Genomic DNA, 21171 nt, shown 5'->3' on the forward strand with positions numbered 1-21171 from the left:
CACGTCCGCCCCTGCTACTATATCGGACAAGAAACGGGAACTTCAGGTGGGCAGGAGCTTCTTTTGTCCGTTGGTTTGGAGACTAACACACATGTTCCACTGCCAGTATAATCTACAGCAACACCAACAGATGACGTCCCAGGGTCTTATGTATCCGTCCCTGCGGTCGTCGCCGTCGCCACATCAGGCCTACGCTGGGGCCCTTGATTATGGATCCCAGCTTCCGCTGATGCTTCCTGGTGGTGCGATCTATGCTGGCCTCAGCCCACAGTCCATGCATATGTATCAGCAAGGCATCCACTCTGGCCGTCGTCGTGAGGGTGACAATCCAGCCCTCCGAAGCCCCATTCTGGACGAGTTCCGCGCTAATAAGTCGCGCAAGTGGGAGCTGAGGGTAAGTGCCGTCATCTATCCCCATTTGCTTGCGCTGACGTTGCGCCCCAGGACATCTTCGGCTACATCGTGGAGTTTAGCGGTGATCAGCACGGGTCCCGCTTCATCCAGCAAAAGCTCGAGACCGCGACCAGCGAAGAGAAACAAATTGTGTTCGACGAGATCGTACCCGACAATACATTGCAATTAATTCAAGACGTATTTGGTAATTATGTACGTTCATTTGCCCGTCTGCGTATCATCTGTAAGCTGAACCTTCCTTTAGGTGATCCAAAAGCTGTTCGAGCATGGTACACAGGTACAAAAAACTGTATTGGCAAATGCTATGGAAACGCATATTCTCCCGTTGTCTTTGCAAATGTATGGTTGTCGAGTGGTCCAAAAGGTACGGTCTTTCTTTCTATTGCTATGTCGCTTCGGTTGCTGACCAGTTCCCATCAAGGCCGTAGAGTTCGTGCTTCCAGAGCAGCAAGGTTCCTTCGTGAAAGAGCTAGAGCCTCACGTCCTAAAGTGTGTCAAAGATGCTAACGGGAATCATGTAAGCGCCTTGCATATCACTTTCCCACACGATCTGACGGCACTCTTCAAAGGTCATTCAAAAGTTGATCGAGCGCGTATCCCCTGATCGCTTGGCCTTCGTGAACTCGTTCCGAGGCAACGTCTACGAGTTGTCGACCCACCCCTACGGGTGCCGCGTTCTTCAGCGATGCTTCGAACATTTGAGCGAGGAACAGACGCGGCCTCTTCTTGATGAACTGCATAAATACACAATCAATCTCATGCAGGATCAATTCGGCGTAAGTTATCCCTGACATTAGCGCTCTGCCCCGCCTGCCCTATCTAACTTGTCGATTCCTGCCGCCTAGAACTATGTGATCCAGTTCGTTCTGGAGCACGGGAAGCCACAAGATAGGGCCCTGATCATCTCCAAACTTCGCGGTCAGATGTTGCACATGTCGCGTCATAAATTTGCCTCGAACGTGTGCGAGAAGGCGCTCGTGACGGCTGATTCGCAGAGTCGGCGACAGCTCATAGACGAGATCATCACACCCAAGCAGGATGGTGTCAGCCCCATCGTCACCATGATGAAGGACCAGTTTGCCAGTATGTCTTCCGCCTTCGCCCTCTCTGCGCGTCCTTACAGTCCTTCCGCAGACTACGTTCTTCAACGTGCATTGTCTGTCGTTGAAGGAGACCAAAAAGAGGAGCTGGTCAGTAAGATCAAGCCTCAGCTGGTCAGCATGCGCCGGTACTCCAGTGCATATAGCAAGCATCTTATTGCAAGTAAGTTGTGTGCATCTGTTATCTTGACCTTGAACTGATCGAGATGCAGTTGAGCGCTTGCTAGAGAAGACCCTGGGGTCCAAGGTCAACGAGGACTTCTTGTCAGCGACTCTGGAGGCGACCAACCTTTCGGATAACTGACGTATTTCTGTTTCCGGTTTCTGTCGTTCATCATTCAATGCTCGTCACCTGATCTCGCTTCTCGATTCCTAGTCTGCATGCCACGTATACACTACCGCACTTCTTTAGCATCTCTCTCGCTCCTCTGTCTCTCTCTCCCGCATACATATACGGCCGTTTATTACCCGTCCTGCTTTTGTCATTGCTATACCGCATACATACCATGCACTCACTGGAACCCCATCTTCTAATTATCACATTTGCGTACATTTCCTACATAGCGCTAGACGTTGTTGCGTAGCCCAGCATATCATATAATGTTGATTTCGCTTTGGGAATTCTTCGGACTTGAGCAGAGGGCCGATGGGTCCCTTAGAGAATCTAATCTCCGTGCGGATTCAGTGTGCTGGCTTCAGAAGATGCATATGGGTCAGAGCAGAGCTCAAACGAAGCCAAACAACACAAATAAATCGCGCAAGTCGGCACGTACATTCTCGTCACTGCCGCCGGTGCGCACGTCTCCAAGGTTTCTTCTTGTCTCATCAACTCCAGCTCTCTTGCGGAAATCTCTTGCAGTGCTCTACTCGACCCCAGGTTACGATGAGCAGTGTAGAAGCAGCTGCGTCACTCTTTGGGCCGGAAGACACCGCCGACCCGTTCGGGGCTATAGGCGGCGGTGACGATGCGGCTAGCCAGAGCGCGGCACAACCCTCGCATGCAGACCCAGGCTCCTCTGTTGCTGATCTGTTTGGCGAGGAAACAGTGAGCGGTCAGAATTACGACGCCGGGTTCACGTCGGTTTCGAACGGCCAAGGAGAATACGCGTCGTGGAATGGCACGACTGAAAGCGCGAACGCCTATGCTTATCAGCACGACTATGGTCAAGGTGCGACGGCGAACGAGCCCTCGTATGGCGGTTACTCTCAGGCTCAGGCAGGAGGCGATGGTCAATGGTCTAGTGCTCTTCACAATGGTGCGTCACGTTCCGAGCTCTGCGTGTCTTGTCTGAAACGTTTGCACACTCAGGTGGCGAGCAGTCGTACGGAAATTACTTACACGACCAATACGCAGCACCCGAAACTAATGCTGTGCAACAATCCTACAACCCTACACCCTCTGCGTACCCCGTCGACACTCGGCCATCGCCATACGCACCTGATTCTCATGCTCGTCCGCCTTCCATGCCGTACTCAAATGGAGCTACGGGGCCTGTCACCAATGCCGCCGCCCAGTCTGCATATGACCCTTACAATGTGGCGGGCGCTGGGACAAGCCATCAGGCCGCGCCAGCGGCCGTCGCCTCCACAGCCGCTTATAACCCATACGCGCCGTCGAACTATGCGTCACCACCAGCTCAATACAGTGCTCCCCCGTCAGGCCCCACGAATGCATACGCAACGCCGCCGTACTCCCAATACGCAACTGGCGTTGTAAACCCTCCGGTCCCCCCTTCCCCCGCTCCTAGTGCAGCACAGTTTCGGCCCAAGAAGCTCGACGCATATGACCCCCCCTTGCCTCCGCCAAAGATTAATAAACGCGTCACGCTCGGTGCGACGGCGCGCTCCGCTTCCCCAGCTGTAGGACAACAAACGTATCCCGTGTTCAATGCACATGCTTCAGCGTATCCCGACGGAAGAGCCTCCCCCTTCGGGTCGGTGCCGAACCCTCGTCCCCCCAACGGCATTACCTCCCCTATTTCTCACGTCGACCCCCCACCTCCTGCACGACATTCGAGCTATCAGCCAACTTTAGTGAGCGCTCAATACCACCCCCCACCGCCCGCCTACAACGCGCCGCCTCCCCCTGTTCAATACCAGCCATCGACCACTGCCCATTATCAAACGTCTCCTCCCTCACAATATTTACCACCACCCTCGCAAAATCAGCCTTTCCCACCTTCTCAGATAAACTCTCAACCTCTCCCACCTGCACAAATCCCTCCTCGTCGGACTGCAAGCATTCCCCAAGCCATAGAAGTTCCTGACCAGACTGCCTTCGTCTCTTCGTATGCTCCTGCGTTACCGGTGCAATTCTCCCCCGCCTGGTTAGAAAACCCCTCACCATCTTCTATCGTCGAAGAAAATGCGGAGCATCGAAATGCTATTAATGAATCACACGACCCTGAAGTAGCGCCCTACATGTCCCACCCATCGTACCCATACGGTTCTACCCCTGAAGAGCCTGGTTCTCTCCAGGCCAGTGTTGATGCATCCCAGTTGACTTCTAACGACAACCATGATCCTTACGATCCTGAGAATCATGCGACTCATAGTCTGGACGCCCCTCTTCATTCTACTGGCAATGAGGTGGCAGCATTCGAATATGCGGGTGTTCCATGGACAAACACCGAAACTGGTAGCACTACGCCACGCAGTACACATACAGCTGACTTCACCACTACTTCACCTCCGCCTTCTCATGGGCCGACTGAGCCAGCACCATCCACTGTATATGATCCATATAAACCCAAGGCAGCATCGCCTCTCGCATCGCCTCCTCAGGTGCTTGCTAGGGCTCAGTCACCTGGCAGCTCCTCCCTGTACGACTTAGAACAGGATTACAGGACTCGAACGCCTGATTTTGTTCCACCGCCTCCCCAGTCTATCTCGGCTGTGATGCAAGAACAGTATCACCCAATGTCATCACAGTCATACGAGCCGAAGGCGCATGTTTCCAGGGTCTCTTCTCCCAGTTCAATACGGTCGTGGAGGTCACGCACATCTGTCCAAGATTCATATGCGCCTGATTCTCACGTTGAACGCGAGCGCTCCATGTCTAACAGCTCAGCGTATTCTTTCTCGTCGACCATGCACACGTCCTACGTGCCTCAGCACCCACGGCAATCTTCTGATCTATCTCAGGCATCGCCATACAGCCACCACAGTCCCTTGCTAGGTAACGGTGTAGCCGATCAGGGCCAGACACTGACTGTTCTGGGCGGAGTAACTCATGCAGCATATGCACCGTCGCCATCGCTCCTTGGGACTAACGATACCCTCGGTAGAATTGCTGGCCGCGCACCACTCATCAGCTTTGGGTTTGGTGGGAAGATGGTCACATGTTTCCACGGGTCGTCGACCCTGAACACAGGGTTCGACGTCGCTCTCTCTAGTCGACAGACGACGGGCGTGCAAGTGAGATTACTTCGTCAGGAGGTTCCGGAGTCTGCACTGGATGCGTCCGCAACGCCATTCCCTGGTCCCTTGTTCTGCGACCCAGGCACACCGACGACTAGTCTGGTACGGACCACCACGTCTTCCCAGACGAAGACGAACAAGGCGAGGGTCATCAAGTATCTGGAGGAGAGGTCCACCGAGATTTCTGCCGGCCTGGGATACTTAAGCCAGGGTAGTCCAGAACGTAAACAGGCGGAGGGAAAGCTGGTCATTGTCAACTTGTTGAAAGTTATGGTGGAGAATGATGGGCATCTCTCCGGCAGGTCAGAGAGTCGTCGCTTGCTTGGTTGTTGTGCTCATATGCTCTCACCTTGTAGCTCACAAATTGACAATGCGGTTCGAGCTGCCCTCGTTCCAAGGCTTGGTGACAAAACTCTCTCGGCCCCTACAAACGGTCCCACGTCATCTCTTGGATTCTCGTCAAGTTCAGACGCCATGCAACTGGCATCTGAGATCCCGTACCCGTCAATCGGCCTTTCGGCATTGGACCCTAACGACACCATAATTGCTACTTCAACTGTCAAAGCCTCTTCGCTAGATAAGATTGAAGATTTTTTGATGCGCGGCGACCGCCGCCAAGCAGTCAATCATGCGCTCGACGAAAGACTCTGGGCGCATGCTATGGTCATAGCTAGCAGCATCGACAAGGAATCTTGGAAGGAGGTCGTTAATGAGTTCATCAAGGCGGAACTTGGAACGACCATCGGATCTCTCAACGGCCGAGGCAAAGAGACTTCGGCGTCGCACAGTCGCGAAGGACTCAAGGTTGCGTACAGTTTGTATGCAGGACAAGGAGCTGCTGCTGGTACGCCTTCAATGCTTAGCATGCTTGGAACTTTTTCGTGATAATATTGTTATTCAGTGCAAGAGCTTGCCCCACCGAGTCAGCTCTCGAAACCGATCAGCAACCTTCAAGTCCCGTCCTTGCCACATATTACTCCTATGACTCCGAATTCCCCAACGCCCTCAATCCCTACATCCCTTCCAACGGAGACTTTGACGAGATGGACAGAGACGGCTGCTATGATGCTTCCTGGGCCATCAAGTGCCGAATGCTCGGCAGCGTTGATGGCTCTTGGCGATTGTTTATTTGCTAACCAATGGACCGAGGCGGCTCATGCATGGTAAGCACAACTGTCACTCCAGTTGTACGCCGATATAATAACGTTTTACGCCTTGCATAGCTATCTTCTGGCTCCTCAAACACCTGTATTGGTCGGCCTTGGCTCCCCCTCTTCCCGGGTCATTCTCATCGGATCTCGTAATCCCCTAAACTGTAATCTGAACGTGGACAAGGACCCCATAATATTTTCCGAGATCGCGGAATTTGCGATGTCGTTGTCTACGCCGCAAAAGGGACAAGAGGCCTTCGGCGGCTTTCCTCATCTACAGCCCTATAAGTTGATTCGCGCGGCATCCTTGGCGGAACTAGGCCACATTCAAGCCGCTCACAGGTACAGTCTTGTAATTTCGTGTGTTCTCATTCGGCTCATTGGGTATCAGGTATTGCGAGGCCATAGCAGCATCTCTCAGCAGAGGCTCTGCCAGTGTGAACCCTACATTCATTGAACAACTTCGAGAGCTCTCGGATCGTCTGGTCGCAGCACCTCACTTGGATAAATCCGGTTCATGGATGGGTAATAAGATGAGCCGGCCAAGCCTGGATAGCATCGGCAACTGGTTAGAGGGACGGTTGACAAAGTTCATAGCTGGCGACGGTGATGGTCCCCCCACGGTGACTGACGAGGCTGCTCCAAACGAACCGAAAGGATTTGCGGGACCGTTTTCCCACTACAGCACCATCTCGTCGACTACTACTTCGACGTCCCCATCCCCCCAACCGACAACGGTCAACTACAACGTCTTGCCGGGATCACAGCCCAAGCGCAGCGGTTCAGCTCAAGCGATACGGCCACTACAGGCTCCTCAGATTCAAATCGATCGTGCATCCTCTGCCATGGATTATAGGCCACGAAGATCATCTCCAGTGCCTCGCATTGCCTCTGCTAATGCAGCTACGACTAGCTTTTCTCAAGCGCCATATGGTTACAATGCTAGCCCGTACGGCTACTCTAACGGGCTCACTCCGTTGCCTGGTATTATCGACGTTGCTTCGGAAAACAGCCCCTCACACTCCGATGCGAGTGGTGCCGATGCACACAACGGAGAGCCAACAGGCCACGACAGCACGTGGTGGGGTTCATCGTACACTGAAGAGTCTAACGCACCTACACCCACGGCTGCGACGTTTTATCGCGTCGAGTCGGGCCCGTCGCCTTCGACGTCTGGATTCATATCTCTCATGGACGATCCTGTTATTACGCCGTCACCTGGGCCTGCTGCCACTCACTTTTCGTCACACGCCCACACTTCCTCAACACTCACGGCGCATGATGAAGACGAAGAAGACCTTGGATTTGGAAACTCTTTCTCTAAGCGCAAACCGTCGAACGATGACTCCCCGGAAGAGGCCAAGCCGGCGAGTACTTCGGCTACCAAAGCTTCAAATTCTGCTCCAACTCGACCCGGTAAGCAGCCCTTTTCATATATGATTGTCCCGTTCGTTGCTCATATACAACTCACCTAGAACTCAAGAACGGGGGCCCTGGTGGTTCATGGTTCAGCCGTTGGTGGAAGGGTGGAGAAGGAGGTCCAGTCAAGGCAACGCTCGGTGAAGAGAGTAGCTTCGTTTACGACAAGGATCTCAAGCGATGGGTCAACAAGAAGGTCAGCACGTTATTCTTCCTTGCCGTGCTACGTTTACTGATGTGCTTGTGTTAGTCCGGTGGCGAGGCGACAACAACTTCTGGGCCCCCTGCGCCTCCCGCGCGCGCCCAGACTGCCTCCCCTGGCCACTCAGCACCAAGAATGCCTAACGGAACGACGCCCATACCGCCTCCCGCGCGTTCTGCGTCTGCCATCGATCTGACGATGTCTCCACCAAGGCGATCGCTGAACGGAACTCGCCCACGGTCGAACTTAGTTCCGATGGCAGAATCCGCGGTGCCCAGCCCTGCTGGCTCGCCGCCCCCCATGCCCTCGGGAACACCGACCCCGCCGCCACCGCCTGGTCGCCCGAAGTCTCAGGCGTCGAAACGCAATGTCAGGAGTCGCTATGTAGATGTTTTTCAGCAACCAGGAGCTTAAGCGAATAATTAGAGTTCTTGTATTCCATTTCTGCACGTTTGGATTTTTTCTTCCTTTTTTGCATGAACTGCCCGTATGTATTCCATATGTTGTGTTGGACTCAGATATTTTTTCCTTTCTTATTGTGCATAACGCGGAACAATATACAGCGTTGCGTGCATCTCTCAAGCGCGGTAAACTCACAATTTATCGGTACTTTCAATCGGCAGCAAAAGACAATAAATAGAGCAAGGCACATCGATCGCTCCAGCGCATATGGCTCGCAGATATCGCAAGTAGACATATTCTATATTTGAGCGACCTACAGGAACAGCTTAAATGGATACCCTGATACAGAAATTATCAGGAATTGCATGCACAAGCATGGCGACCGATTCTCACCTCTGTTCTTGACCCTGAAGAAGGAAACAAGTACCGAGAATAGGATGAGGATCACCCCCGACCACAGATATATCTGGGTTCGTTGCCTAGATGGAGAGCCTTGCAGCGGGGCGACGAGCGTCAGCATCAGGAACGATGCTGCCAAAAGACCGTCTGTTACGTCCTTTTATTAGCAATATTGCATCGCGGTGAGCAGCGCGATTCGACACTCACAAATCGTGGCGACCACGGTCGTCTCCTGACCGTACTGATTCTGGAAGCCGGGAGCGATCCATTGACCATTGGCCGCCGTCATAGGCATGTTGCGGATACGCGTGAACATGAAGCCGGACGTCATGACGAGCGAGGTGAGGACAGTGATGGCCGCCCAGGTCCAGCGGCTGCGGAGGATGGGGGCCAGGAACCGGATAGCAAGAACGAATGCGAGGCCAAGGGTGCCAACAGTGCCCCAGAGGGCCCAGTCGATGGGGGCGCGGTAGGGGATGGGGACAGGTGTCAGAGCGGAGAGTTGGATCGCAAGAGGTTCCGCGTCAAATCCTCTGGAAGAAAAGGTGAGAAGTGGTAGAGCGTATATGGATCAGATGCCCTTACGAAGAGAAATCGTAGGAGACAGGGTTCATTTTCCCCGGACCTTGCTTACGGTCACCTTCAGTCGGAGCATAGTTGTAGACCACGGGGGCCGAGGTAAGACCAAGCTGCACGAAGAAGACCTCAGCGCGTCAAATGCACAGAGAGGGGGCTGATATACCTTTTGAAATACCGGGCTGCCATTATCGAAGTCCAGAGTCGCGAAAAAGTGCTTGTCCCGGTCATTTCTTGATACATAGGACCAAGCCTTCGCTACAGAGGCGAAGGATGGGTCGAACTCCCTGAGGACAAATTCTTAGTTCGGTTGAGAGTCTGACCCTCAAAGGAGCAACGTACTTGCATGGTGCACATCTCCTCCTCTTGTCGAGAGCTGTGAATTGGATAGAGGATGACCAGTCTCGGCTGGGGGCGGTGAGGAGGTTAAATAGCTCGGTGTCAAGCTTGATGACGCCGTTGTTTTCAGCGGCGAGCTTCACGAGGCGTTCATGGGTCTGTTGCGAGGGCTTTGCAGCATAAAGACAGACCGGTAGAGAGAGAAGAGCAAGGAATGATAGCAACATGGTTGCAGAGAGGATGAAGGCTGCAGGACGCGATGATGGCCACCGACGTGGCGCGTTTCTATATTTGGAACATCTTCACGAGTGTAAGGTGAACGACTGTGTTCATCTTTATTCTAAATTCCAGGGTCTGCGTGTGGGAGACTATCCTTCGCCACGGGCCGTCATGTCTCATGGTCTCCTCCTCAGGCTGTTTCTTTCTCCTACACATTTCTCTGTTCATGTCGCCTTGCAGTATCTGATGATCTACTCGGACAGCATTGGGATCACATACTACCTCACTCGTCGGCTCAGGGAGTTTACCATCGAGGAGCTGCGTGATGTATGGGGCTTTGTATGGTGCGTTCGTCTTCGTGATAGCTCACGCGCGTATGGCTTATGGTCTGGCATCTCAGTCATCTACTAGTCTCCAGACCGTCCAAGTCGCGAGCACTCGAGTGCTTTGTGACCGAAGTCGCTGGCAAATCAACACATGTAGCTATGCTCGTATGTAGCTCTCTCGTGCGCATGAAAAGACACTCCATATATCGGAACCCTTTTCGCAGACCTTATGGTTCATGCAAGCGTCTCTCCAGGACCTCGCGGTGTCCGGCCATGACAATGAATCTTTCGTCATATGTCAACGAACACTTCTCATGTGCCATGAACTCATATTCGGTGACCTTCCCCCACCCGTGTCAACTCCATATCCCAGCCAAGTTCCTACACCTAAACGTATCTTTGCTCGTAAAAAGGTGAAGGCTCACGTGGTCCCGGCATTTATTGGTCTAGGCATGATCTTGGCCGGCTCTCCAGGGATGCCCCAGGTCACAGAAGTCATGGGTGAGGTGGCCATAGAACAAGGACGAATGGATGACCTAGGCACCGACTTGAAGAGCCTTGAGCGTTACGACAATGACCTCGCGCAGGTTGGTCCAATATCGCCCTCAAAGGACTCTTCAGAGGACGATGATGACCCGGACAGCCCTGGACTCGCCTCACCCGATAGCGAGACATCGCCACATAAGGGTGCTGTATTTGAGGGCGGTCTCGACGCGAACGGCCAACCCGTCTCTCGCCTGGCACGGCGGCGCACCATCGGTGCGGCTCAGACAACACCCGCACTGCCATTGCACATGAAGAAGGAGCGACAGCCCAGATTTTCGGATGATCCTCTCGGCCAGTTGGACGCCCCTTCACCCGTACCCACGTCGACCCCTTTCCAGTCATCTCCTTCGTTATTCACTACGAAGCAACCTCGAACCAACAGTCTAACGCCAGCAGACGTTCTTTTGAACCGGTATGATATGCAGTCTCAGATTCTCCTGCTACGTAGTCATTTCTGCCGTTCTGAGGTTGGTACTATGGTTCTCGCTTTCCCCGGCATTGACCTGAGGAACACCCGCAGATTCAATTTCTCCTCAACTTGGAGAACATCTCCAATAGACTCTTGGTCGTGCCAAGACTCGCTCGCGTTAGCGCGTTGAGGGCTGAGCTGACTGCTCTCAACCACAAACTTCCCGCTGAGGCAAGTTTGTCCTCGAAGGTTCAGATAACTCTCACCTGCTTGATGTCTTATTTTGCGTATTCTTTTTCCTGCGAATAGGTTTGCATGCCTATGTGGTGCACATGTACAGATTCTCCTCAGCCCCCAAATGGTGTCCCGTCGCCACATCATCGAATAGTTCGAATACCTCCCGGTGAATGTGTAGTTCTTAACTCAGCTGAACGCGCACCGTATCTACTAGTCATCGAGATTCTCAACAGCGACTTGGATTTTGACCCTGGGAAGCGAGGCAACAAATCTGTACTCCAGAAGATAGTCACCAAGGAGAACGAGCGAAAGGGCGCGTCTCGAGATCTCATTCCATTCACTACCAAGGCTTCGTCCAGTCGACACAAACCGCCTCCAGAAGTCGTAAACAGCTCCGACGCTGTGCTTGGGAAGGACACTCCCGAACCTTCAGAATCTCCTGCTTTCACGAGTTCTGTCCCTGATACACCGGGGGTATCTGTCGAGTCTCCTCCGGAGGAAGAGGAAATTGATCTGGTCGAACAAGTATTCGGTGCTGAAGAGTTCCTGCGCTCACGCGCCATCGATCTGTCTGAGTCCATTGTGCTCCCACCTCCCCTGAAGAACAAAGACTTGGACATCGCCACATGGTCGCGGTCATCATCCATTCCACCGTCCCCATTTCTGGATGCCTCCAACAGCACCTCGTCTTCCCCATATTTCTCACCTGTCATGCACCGGTCTCCATCATCACGTTCACAGGTTGCCCCATCTCCCAACCATCCAACTGCTCAATCATCACCGAATGGCCGAGGTCTGGCACTGTCTCTTGAAGACTACTCTGAGCGTATGCGTACGGCAGCCGTCATGCTCGCTCAGCTGAATGCTAATCTCGTCTGGGAACCGAATGCTCCTGCCCCTGTGCTCCCACCAGGTGCTCCGGAACGGCCATCAGATTCCTCGTCCGGTCCGCTGAGCTGGCTGCCGGGCACGACTTGGTTTTCGGTCACGCCGCCGACCCCTTCACCGACGGGTGCAGGGCCTATACATCCCTCTCTCACCGGCATGTCTCATGAGCCACATCCGGGCGCGCCGTCCTTGCCGCGGATGAAGCTGCAGCCCGCAGAGGCAGCGGCGATACGAGACCGTATCATGAAGGAGATGTTGGCCCTTGAGGAGGAGAGGATGGAGAGGATGCGCGAGACGGGCGTGATGAAGCTAGGGATCGGGAGTGGGGATACGAACACAGCGGAGGACGAGGGGATCATTCGGCGAGAGCTGAATAAGGTCGACCCGTCAGCAGTCGTGTTCAGTGAGTCCTGGGCGACAAAGAAGAGCCGAGTGCGTCAGGGGTCGCCATACGGCCACCTGGGTAAGTGATATTGCAAAGCGAAGGACTAACAGCTAGATATTGATACTTGGCTGCTGACAGCCAATTGGGATTGCTTGTCGGTGATCATGAAGACGGGCGGCGATCTCCGTCAGGAGCAACTCGCTGTGCAACTCATCCAAGAGTTCAAGCGAATATGGCAAGAAGAGAATTGCCAATGCTGGGCACGGTAGTATGTCATTTTCATGCTATTCGATGAATAACTGCCCAGCTACCCTTCAATTGTTCCTGTCATTAGCTTCCGCATTCTCATTACTGGGGGCTCCTCTGGTCTTGTGGAGACCATCACTGACGCCGTATCGATACACTCGATCAAAAAGGCAGAATATGCACGACGGCTGACAGAAGGTCGGTTGGGGCACGTTACCCTCTTAGACCATTTCAAAAATGTGAAATGAATCTACACTCTCTATGTTTGACATCACTGACCTTCTCTCAAGACTTACGGTCACCCTTCATCTGCCAAGTTCGCACGAGCGCAGCGAAACTTTGCGAAGTCACTAGCGGGTCAGTGCTCTTATTCATTTTCCTACAAAATGATTCCGCCTCACGCTTCGCACCCGCCAAAGGCTACTCTGTGATCACCTACCTCCTCCAGATTAAGGACCGCCATAACGGCAACATCTTGTTGGATCGCGAGGGCCACCTCATTCACATTGACTTTGGGTTCATGCTGTCGAACTCGCCCGGCAACATTGGCTTTGAGGCCGCACCATTCAAGCTTCCATTGGAGTATGTCGAGGTACTCGGGGGTGTAGACAGCGAGCCGCTACGCGAGTTTAGGCGGCTGTTCCGCGAGGGCTTCGAGGCGGCACGGAAGCACTGCGACAGGATCGTCACGATGGTCGAGTTGATGCAGAAAGGTACGGCACGGGTCCTTACCACTTTTTCTCCTTGACTCTTCAATCTGAGCAATATGTGCCTCGTACAGACTCGACGTTGCCATGTTTCGCGGCGTTCGGAGCACAGACTGCTGTGCAACTGCGTGAACGGTTCCAGCAAGCCCTAACGCACTCACTTGTCGCAGAGCACGTCGAGCGGTTAATCGATACTTCCCTAGGGTCCAACTGGACACGACTGTACGACTCGGTATGCCCACTTTGTCTTTCATGTCCTATTTGTTTTCTGAGTTTAGTATCCTTCCTCTCCGTTCACAGTATCAATACTACTCGCAGTCCATATTATCATAATACCCACATCTTCCTCGCTGGAGTAAAGCGGGGGATGAACATGGACGCCAGCACAGTGACGTTGTACATATGTTTCCACTACTAGTTCTGCATATGTAGATGACCCGCTGGTTCGATTCATCTCATACATTCACATGGCACACAGTAATGCAATATCATTATGACCTGCAATAATTAAATAGCCGTCGCACGTACATACTTATTGAGATGTCGCATAGCGGGTGTCTGTCCATCTTATCGACCCCGCGCGCTGCGCCGAGGCCATGTCTACGTAAACAATCGGTCGAACTTGGGAAGACACGAGTACCAATCGTAGTCTGGAAGGCGTCATTCAGCATTCCACGCTGAAGACAGGAGATGGAGAAGTATAGACTCGTACCAAAATTCTCGGAAGCATCGCACCAGCACTTCCCCCGTTTGTGGTCATCGCTCTGTGGGCAGCGCTGGAAAGGTTCGTGGCGGTAGCCAATGTCATGGAAGAAGTGCAACTTGTCCTTGGGCGCGAGGAGCGCCGCGCCAATGGAGTGCACGGGCGCATCACCCCAACGTTCATAGTAGAACCCGCCGGCGCGGTCGAGGTGTTCGAAGAACTTGCCGTAAGCCTCGCCTCGCCAGAAGTCAAGGTCACCGATCTCAAAGTTCGACCAAACTAAAAGCGGTCGAGTTGAGAAATCATGGTACAGATTTTTTTCCCTGTTCAAAGGCAGAGGGAATGCAGGCTCACAGTGACACCGATTGTAGGTAAGACCGCCGTCATCTGAGAGGAAGCCCATGCCGTTGTCACTCGGGATGAGCTCTGGGTTCTCCTTCATAAAGTCTAGGATATGATTAGATGACCCAGACGACCCCACAGGCAAGGGTTATTCCTACCGCGAACCGTATCCCAGAGTGTTTCGATGGTCGCAGGGTACTCGGGGAGGGCGATAGTGAATCCTACCACGAGGATTAGTCCCCGGAAGCGAAGAATCCTCCGGTCAAAGTGCTCACCATAAACCTTTTCATGGTCTTGCATGTACAGAAAAGGGTCGTAGTCGAGGTCACAGAAGAAAGTGACGTCTGGCCTAGAGGAAGTAGAGGTGAGAATTGCAATGGCGCGGACGCAAACGGTGTGCCTCACTCCACTCTCCAGTAGTACTTGTACTTGGCGAGGAGCTCATGTCTGTAGAAGAACTGCGCATACACCAGGGTCAGAAGAATGAATCACTGGGCCAAAATGCCAAGGGCTACCTACCCCGGAGTTAAACCGACACATATTCCGGTATCTGAAATGAAATTGAGGCCAAGGCACTGAATCACAGATATGCGAAAGACGTACGGGAGGCTGCCTGGATACCGATATGATGGGAAAGTGAGTTCCAGGATTCTGAGGTGAGTTAGTACGGAGTCATCACGCACCTCCATAGATTACATTGTCAGCGGCCATTTTATTGCGCGCAGCAGTAGCCTTCTCTTCGTCAATCGAGTCGGGCTGGAACCAGTGGTCATGAGGAATGAGACCGAACTCTACTTTCGCATCCGTCAACTCAGTGATGCTCCTAGGGAGCCCACAATACCATTAGCACGCTCTGAAGCTAGGGTCAGTAAGGGCACGCACTCTTTGAACTTGTCGTTGAAGGGCTCTTCATTGAGGAAAACATATGGGTACTTGAACTTCTTGTTGAAGCGGTCCTCCATCTGCTTCATGCTCTTGATGATGCCCTTGAGGTCGCTGTTACGCGCAAGCATGACAATGGCTGCATTGGCGCGACGGCCTTGAATAGCCGTAGTATTGTCGTGCCAATAATACTCCTCTGGGACGCGCTGCGACTGGCCTTGAGGGACATCGTCGAAGATGCGAGAGATAGAAGTTGCATTTCCATAGGATTCATGAGAGAAGGATAAGATGAAGTGCAAGCTGATCTATTTCCGCCCAGAAAAGTCAGAACACGAACACAGCGACGAAATCACGAACTGACAATGATGGTTAGAACAAGCACCACGTATCGCATGGGGGTCATCATCTTGGATGACCGTCGCCGTCACTGAGGACGAGAGGAAAGAGCAAAGGGCGACTTGAAGGAAAGGCCGGAAGTGAGAGGAATGAAGCAGCAGCGATTGTTGGCTGCGGATGCTGTTCAGCCAGGTTCAGCCACCGCCAGAAGGCCTGAACTTCCATCAAGCTTCCAGGCTGGTGGCTGTCCACCACTCTCTTTTTGCTATTTCTGCCAGAACAACTCTACCTAAATACTTCACCACTACATCTATAATTGTATGTTTTGTATTTTCTATAGCCCGAGATCCATACATAGTTCAGTGACTATTGCATCCGACATTCACACCGCAGACCCTTCCTACGCCGTCATCATACCCACAGCTTCTCCCAACGTGCCAAACATGAATATGAAGATTTATCTTATGTTCCGAAGATTTTCGATTAGCGCCGGAAATGACGGAGAGAGCCAATAACAGATCCAAATGCCTACCAAAATTGTCCGAAGGGTTGCAGCTGCACCGTCCCCTGACCCATGCGTCGCCTTGCGGACAGTGCTGGAATGGCTCGTGGCGGTATCCAATATCCTCGAAAAAATGTGTTTGCTCCTTGCGCAAGAAGAGCGATGCGCCGATACTGTGCACTGGCGCATCCCCCCAGCGCTGTTGGTCGGCCATAGGACACTGTCAGCATGATAAATACGATTGATATATAGGCCTCATTTGTACCTCATAATAGAACCCGCCCTTGCGGTCGAGGAAGTCGAAGAACTGGCTGTAGGCTTCACCGCGCCAAAAATCCATATCGGCGATCTCAAAGTTGCTCCAGTCTGCATCGGTGTCAGTCCGGCGGATGCTCAACCTCAGCCCGCGTAAACCTACAATGGCAAAGGTTATAGTTCGCGCCCCCGTCGTCGCTGATGAACTTCATCATGTTGTCTTCGGGCACCAGATCAGGGTGTTCCTGCATGAAGTCTACATTGACTTGTCAAACTCGTCGGAGAAAGCGAGGTCAAATGCCGAACCCTTGACCGTGTCCCATAATGTCATGACTGTGTCCTTGTATTCGTACAAGCCAACAGTAAACCCTATCAGGTATAGAAAATAAAATCATTCACTGTAGACCGTTGTACGCCGCGATCTAGTACGCACCATAGGTTTTGTTGTTCTCTTGCATGAACACGAATGGGTCATAATCAAGGTCACAGTAATAATTGACACCCGGTCTACGCCCTATTCGGGTCTCGAAGCTTTGTACGATAATGGGGCGCGGACTCACTCTACCCGCCAATAATATTTGTATGGCTGGAGCAGCTCATGCCTGTAAAAGAACTACCCCCGCAATCAGCCTTTTGCTGAAGGGTCTCGAAACATATTACTCACCCCAGAGTTAAATCGGCACATGTTGCGATACCTGCATAACACCAGGTCACAGGTCAACGATGATAGCCAACTGAGAGTATTGAGGCGCACGTAAGACTGCCTGTCAACTCGCACTCCTGTGAGCACAAAAACAGGCAAGTCCTAGAGGTAGTGATACTGACCTCCATAGGGTATCAGGTGTAACACATGCGACGCCATCTTCTTTCTCTCCGCTTTAGCGCGCTCCTCGTCAATCCATTCCGGCTGCACCCAGTGCTCCTGCGGTATCACCCCAAACGAGACCGGCGCGTCCGTAAGCGCACGTATGCGCCTTCATTACCCACAGCATCAATGAATGAGAAACTCAAGAAGTCATGCATGGCGCACTGTTGAAACTCCTCATCAAAAGGCACGTCGTTCAGAAAGACCCACGGATAACCGTGCCGCGCGTTGAAGCGGTCCTCCATCCGACGCACGCTACCCATGATCTCGCCGAGATCTCCATTGCGGCACAGCACGACGAATGTCGCGTTTGCAAGTGGTTCTCCAGAGACAGAGAGGCGTGGTGGTACCTTGAACGCGGGGGTCCGTGACACGCTTGTGAGAAACGCGGGGAGGGAAGAGTACGAGAAGGGCTGAGCGAGGCGAAGAAGGTGGAGACTGGTCTGCGAAAGAGTGTGCATATCAGTGAACCATTGATGCAATTGTGATATAGAGCGCAGCGGGATTAGAAGGAAAACGCGTACCAATATGAGGAAGACGCCGGCCACGGCGCGCAATAGTGTCAGTCGGGGAGAGAACATCCGACCTTGCTCCCTCTTACTCCTAAGCGTGCACACAAAAATGAACTTGTGCAAGGGGACTTAAGTAGAGACGACGGTCAGGCTTCCAGAGGATTGCAGATTGCCAGTCACCAGTCACTGATCAGTGAAGTGGCGAGTGCGAATTATCCTATGCACGGGGGAGACGAGTCTGGGAAGCTGCAAGTGCTTCCGAGGCCGAGGCCCTACGGCCTACGGGCTCAAGCAATTCGATATTCAAATTCCATGAACATTGAACAAACCCCATGTGTAGGTAGATCTACAGACCAGAGCAATGTATAGTATGTATGTCTATTCACTTGTAGCGTCCATCATCTTTACAAGACCAAGTTCTTCGTATACTTCGTCAAGAATGGCACTTCCATATATTCTTCGCCACATCTGGGCTATCTATTCGAGGATCCGAAGTCCCGATTCTTCCCAAGCGGCGTCTTCAGGATGTCAACCACGTTGTACTCCGACGATATGTCCCGTTCGCAAGATAGCCATCTTCCACGGATGTCGCTGACAATAAGTGTGGTGAGTTATGGGAGAGCAGGGTCATGTGACAAGCCCTCGCCGTTTGCGTGGTATATGAACCGGGCGAGGACACCAATGATAGCATCGGAAGTGATTTAAAGAATGCGGACCTCCGAGATGATGTATGCAGTTGAGAAGAGGCAGCCAAACGTCATGCTCGCGGCGACGTTCGCACAAATTGGCACGTTTCCGGGATCTTCTGTCGTCGATATTCCCAGATATTCCCACCAAAAGTTGACATGACATTCTGCAGAATACCGTAGGAAATGTACGAGTATGCTCCTCGAGGCGACGCCCACGTTGGCTGAGTAAGATGAATATCAGTATATGACGCTCAGAATGTACACACTGAGCCCTCGTATTCGTGGAAGGAGTCAACGAAGAACAGCAAGACGAAGACAATACCATAGCCCAGGGATCTCCTCCCTTTCCCCCTCACTTACAGCTCGTTCCACGTGGATAAACATTGTGGGGGGTGATGATCTTTCCGCAATATCGATGAGTCGGTATATGATGTTAATGTCGACGAGAGTAGCAGAAAACATAGGCGCACCGAAGCTGTCGTCTGGATTGCACCAGCACCGCCCACGCGCCCACGCGCCGCCTTGTGGGCAGTGCTCTAGCCGCTGATGACGATACCCGATGTCATTGAAAAAGTGCAATTGCTCTTTCCGCGCAAAAAGCGAGAGCGCGATACTGCGGATCGGACCATCACACCAGCGCTACAAGGCGCAGGCACCACTTTCCCGTTCAGCGAGGAGCAGATGAAACGAACGAGAACAAACCTCGTAATAGAATCCTCCTCGACGATCGAGGAAGTCGAAAAATCGAAGATATCGCTCCTCTCGCCAAAAATCGAGGTCAGCGATCTCGAAGTTACTCCAATCTGAAGCACGCGTCAGACTTTATGCTGACAGGCGTGCAACGGAGCGAAACAGAAGTTGAAGCGGAAATGAGATAAGGAGCAGCTTACATTGACAAAAGTTATAGCTATCCCCTCTATCGTTGGTGACGAAATTCACGGTGTTGTTTTGTGGTATCAGCCCTGCATTCTCCGTCATGAAATCTGTACAATGCGCACGGCGTTCAGTAAGGTAGCATTTTCCTACAAGACAAGACTAGTCACCGTATACCGCTTCCCACAGCGATGGCACCGTCGGCTGCAACTCTTCTGTGATAATAGTGAACCCTATAACAAAAAGGACAGTTTTAAAGATAAGCGCTTGTAATGAAGGCAAGATCTTTACCGTAAGTCTTGTTATTATCCTGCATGAATAATAGAGGGTCATAATCAAGGCTGCAGAAATAATCGACTCCAGGTCTAAGATTGTTAGATCGTAGAGGACGCATCAAACAGAGGCGGATGAACCTACTCGACACGCCAGTAGTATTTGTACGGCTGTAAGAGCTCATGCCGGAAGAAGAACTAGGAAGGGCGGGTTGCCCTATGAGACACGAGGGTCAGAGAAGTGGTATTGGTGAGATTACGCACACCGGATTGGAAACGACACATATTTCGATAACTGAGAGCACAATCAGTGATGCTGCACCTTGGCGCACATTGGCTCGAACATACGTGACGCTTCCTGTTTGTTAGGTGGGATTTTCATTCGCTCGACACTGGCACAGAAAACAATTCCACGAACCACCGTAGGGAATTCGTTGCAGCTGCATGCTATGTCTTACACGGGCGGCCTTAGCCTCGTCGACCCATTCTGGCTGAAGCCACTGCTCAGACGGGATCACACCAAATGAAACCGGCGCATCTGTCATTAGCCTCACGCGCCTTTGTCATGCCATCAAATATTCGAGAGACAAGACAAGAAGGGCGGATCGACGCACGACTTGAATTCTTCGGTAAATGGCTCATCGTTGAGAATCACCCAAGGATACCCGTGTCGTGAATTGAACCGGTCCTCGATCTGCTGCATGCTTGTCATGACGGGTCCGAGATCGGAATTCCTGCTCAGGATAACGAATGTCGCATTTGCAAGACGCTGTGGTGGATCTGTGTCTACTGGTTGGGGGGAGGAGACGTGGGAAGAAACTGATAGCGCCGGTGGGCCGGGTACAGTCATTGGCTTGCGTAGTACTGACGCGATGGAGTAGAAGGATGAGCGAGAAGAGAGGATGAAATGCAGGGATATCTGTGTGAATGTCAAGGTATGAGTTTGACGCACAAGAAGGATACTATAGGGCCAGGTACTTGCCAGGACGATGACAACAGCTGAGGTGATACGAAAGGGGGTTGATCTGAGGACAGGCATGCTCAATAGGACTGGGCAAAGAGGGTGTTATGGTCTGAGGACATCGGCGGAAAAATCAGACAGGTTGAGAGTGGCAAGAGGATGTGAGAACGGACGACCGGTGAGAAACCAGAAACAAATAGAGATCTCAAGAAACAATCAGATCTCCTTTCGGGCTTCCTCACTCCGACTTGCCCCTCTTCTTTCCTCTTTCTTCCAATCATCCCTCGACTGTCCCACACCGGCAAACCCCAAGAATGTACAAACGCCGTCGTTGTCACGTCCGCTCATCTTTCTTTCCCGTCGAAATCAGCTCATCGTAGGGTCCTCTGTAGTATTTTTCGCACACAGGTGAACCGATTTATCTTCAACAAAATGGAACATTCGGCTGTTCTCGCAGTGCCGCTGCCTGCTTATATGCGCATCCCGAAGACCCTGAATGGAACACTGCATACCATCCACCACCCCCCAACCCTCGACGGTATCACTCCCCACCCCCTCGCCGTTATCACTCTCGCAGCCCTGTCCGATCGCCTC

General features: G+C 52.5%; 6 protein-coding genes across 6 annotated transcripts; 3 read left to right on the forward strand and 3 right to left on the reverse strand.

Annotated features, from left to right (window-relative positions):
• Positions 1-280: 280 nt before the first annotated feature.
• Positions 281-2138, forward strand: HETIRDRAFT_471122 (uncharacterized protein; the record flags this gene model as incomplete). Its single annotated transcript, XM_009544408.1, has 8 exons — positions 281-394; positions 445-606; positions 659-778; positions 836-931; positions 984-1190; positions 1260-1497; positions 1549-1677; positions 1727-2138. 8 exons carry the CDS (start codon positions 281-283, stop codon positions 1816-1818), a joined length of 1158 nt encoding a protein of 385 aa, XP_009542703.1. The 3' UTR covers positions 1819-2138.
• Positions 2139-2397: 259 nt separating this feature from the next.
• On the forward strand, positions 2398-8286 carry HETIRDRAFT_154332 (uncharacterized protein; the record flags this gene model as incomplete). Its single annotated transcript, XM_009544409.1, has 9 exons — positions 2398-2770; positions 2869-4298; positions 4461-5236; positions 5291-5778; positions 5836-6097; positions 6158-6427; positions 6477-7501; positions 7561-7700; positions 7755-8286. The coding sequence occupies 9 exons, from the start codon at positions 2398-2400 to the stop codon at positions 8118-8120; spliced, it is 5130 nt and encodes a 1709-aa protein (XP_009542704.1). The 3' UTR covers positions 8121-8286.
• A 135-nt stretch (positions 8287-8421) lies between these two features.
• Positions 8422-9649, reverse strand: HETIRDRAFT_432477 (uncharacterized protein; the record flags this gene model as incomplete). The annotated part of the gene is made up of 6 exons (XM_009544410.1): positions 8422-8447; positions 8502-8654; positions 8715-9040; positions 9093-9196; positions 9250-9370; positions 9426-9649. 6 exons carry the CDS (start codon positions 9647-9649, stop codon positions 8422-8424), a joined length of 954 nt encoding a protein of 317 aa, XP_009542705.1.
• Positions 9650-9812: 163 nt separating this feature from the next.
• HETIRDRAFT_44050 (uncharacterized protein) lies at positions 9813-13718 on the forward strand (the record flags this gene model as incomplete). The annotated part of the gene is made up of 13 exons (XM_009543504.1): positions 9813-9985; positions 10042-10132; positions 10192-10980; positions 11034-11171; positions 11232-11561; positions 11646-12072; positions 12178-12510; positions 12571-12700; positions 12767-12917; positions 12969-13035; positions 13098-13391; positions 13460-13617; positions 13686-13718. 13 exons carry the CDS (start codon positions 9813-9815, stop codon positions 13716-13718), a joined length of 3114 nt encoding a protein of 1037 aa, XP_009541799.1.
• HETIRDRAFT_154330 (glycosyltransferase family 15 protein) lies at positions 13693-15791 on the reverse strand. The gene is made up of 11 exons (XM_009544411.1): positions 15674-15791; positions 15313-15617; positions 15114-15253; positions 15034-15043; positions 14950-14980; positions 14836-14888; positions 14706-14779; positions 14589-14651; positions 14443-14535; positions 14098-14367; positions 13693-14035 (listed from the first exon to the last, which is right to left on the reverse strand). Exons 1-11 carry the CDS (start codon positions 15716-15718, stop codon positions 13986-13988), a joined length of 1134 nt encoding a protein of 377 aa, XP_009542706.1. The 5' UTR covers positions 15719-15791; the 3' UTR covers positions 13693-13985.
• A 170-nt stretch (positions 15792-15961) lies between these two features.
• On the reverse strand, positions 15962-20749 carry HETIRDRAFT_32207 (glycosyltransferase family 15 protein). Its single transcript, XM_009543444.1, has 12 exons — positions 20599-20749; positions 20231-20535; positions 20033-20174; positions 20000-20003; positions 19881-19915; positions 16966-17018; positions 16839-16912; positions 16712-16774; positions 16569-16661; positions 16416-16516; positions 16181-16349; positions 15962-16109 (listed from the first exon to the last, which is right to left on the reverse strand). Exons 1-12 carry the CDS (start codon positions 20653-20655, stop codon positions 16060-16062), a joined length of 1146 nt encoding a protein of 381 aa, XP_009541739.1. The 5' UTR covers positions 20656-20749; the 3' UTR covers positions 15962-16059.
• Between the last annotated feature and the right edge of the window lie 422 nt (positions 20750-21171).

The sequence above is a fragment of the Heterobasidion irregulare genome (assembly GCF_000320585.1).
Source record: "Heterobasidion irregulare TC 32-1 unplaced genomic scaffold scaffold_02, whole genome shotgun sequence".
Taxonomy (NCBI): Eukaryota; Fungi; Basidiomycota; class Agaricomycetes; order Russulales; family Bondarzewiaceae; genus Heterobasidion; species Heterobasidion irregulare.

Excerpts from the sequence above, each read along its gene's own strand:
- HETIRDRAFT_154330 (XM_009544411.1), bottom strand. The coding sequence starts at position 15,718 with ATGATGACCCCCATGCGATACGTGGTGCTTGTTCTAACCATCATT. Across the intron at positions 14,780-14,835 it reads AAGTACTACTGGAGAGTGGA|GCCAGACGTCACTTTCTTCT; the intron begins GTGAGGCACACC and ends TACTTCCTCTAG. Across the intron at positions 14,036-14,097 it reads CGATGCTTCCGAGAATTTTG|ACTACGATTGGTACTCGTGT; the intron begins GTACGAGTCTAT and ends GACGCCTTCCAG.
- HETIRDRAFT_32207 (XM_009543444.1), bottom strand. The coding sequence starts at position 20,655 with ATGCCTGTCCTCAGATCAACCCCCTTTCGTATCACCTCAGCTGTTGTC. Across the intron at positions 17,019-19,880 it reads TGTGTCGTTTCCAATCCGGT|TTCTTTTACAGGCATGAGCT; the intron begins GTGCGTAATCTC and ends TTGCGGGGGTAG. Across the intron at positions 16,913-16,965 it reads AAATATTATTGGCGGGTAGA|ACCGGGTGTCAATTATTACT; the intron begins GTGAGTCCGCGC and ends AATAGGGCGTAG.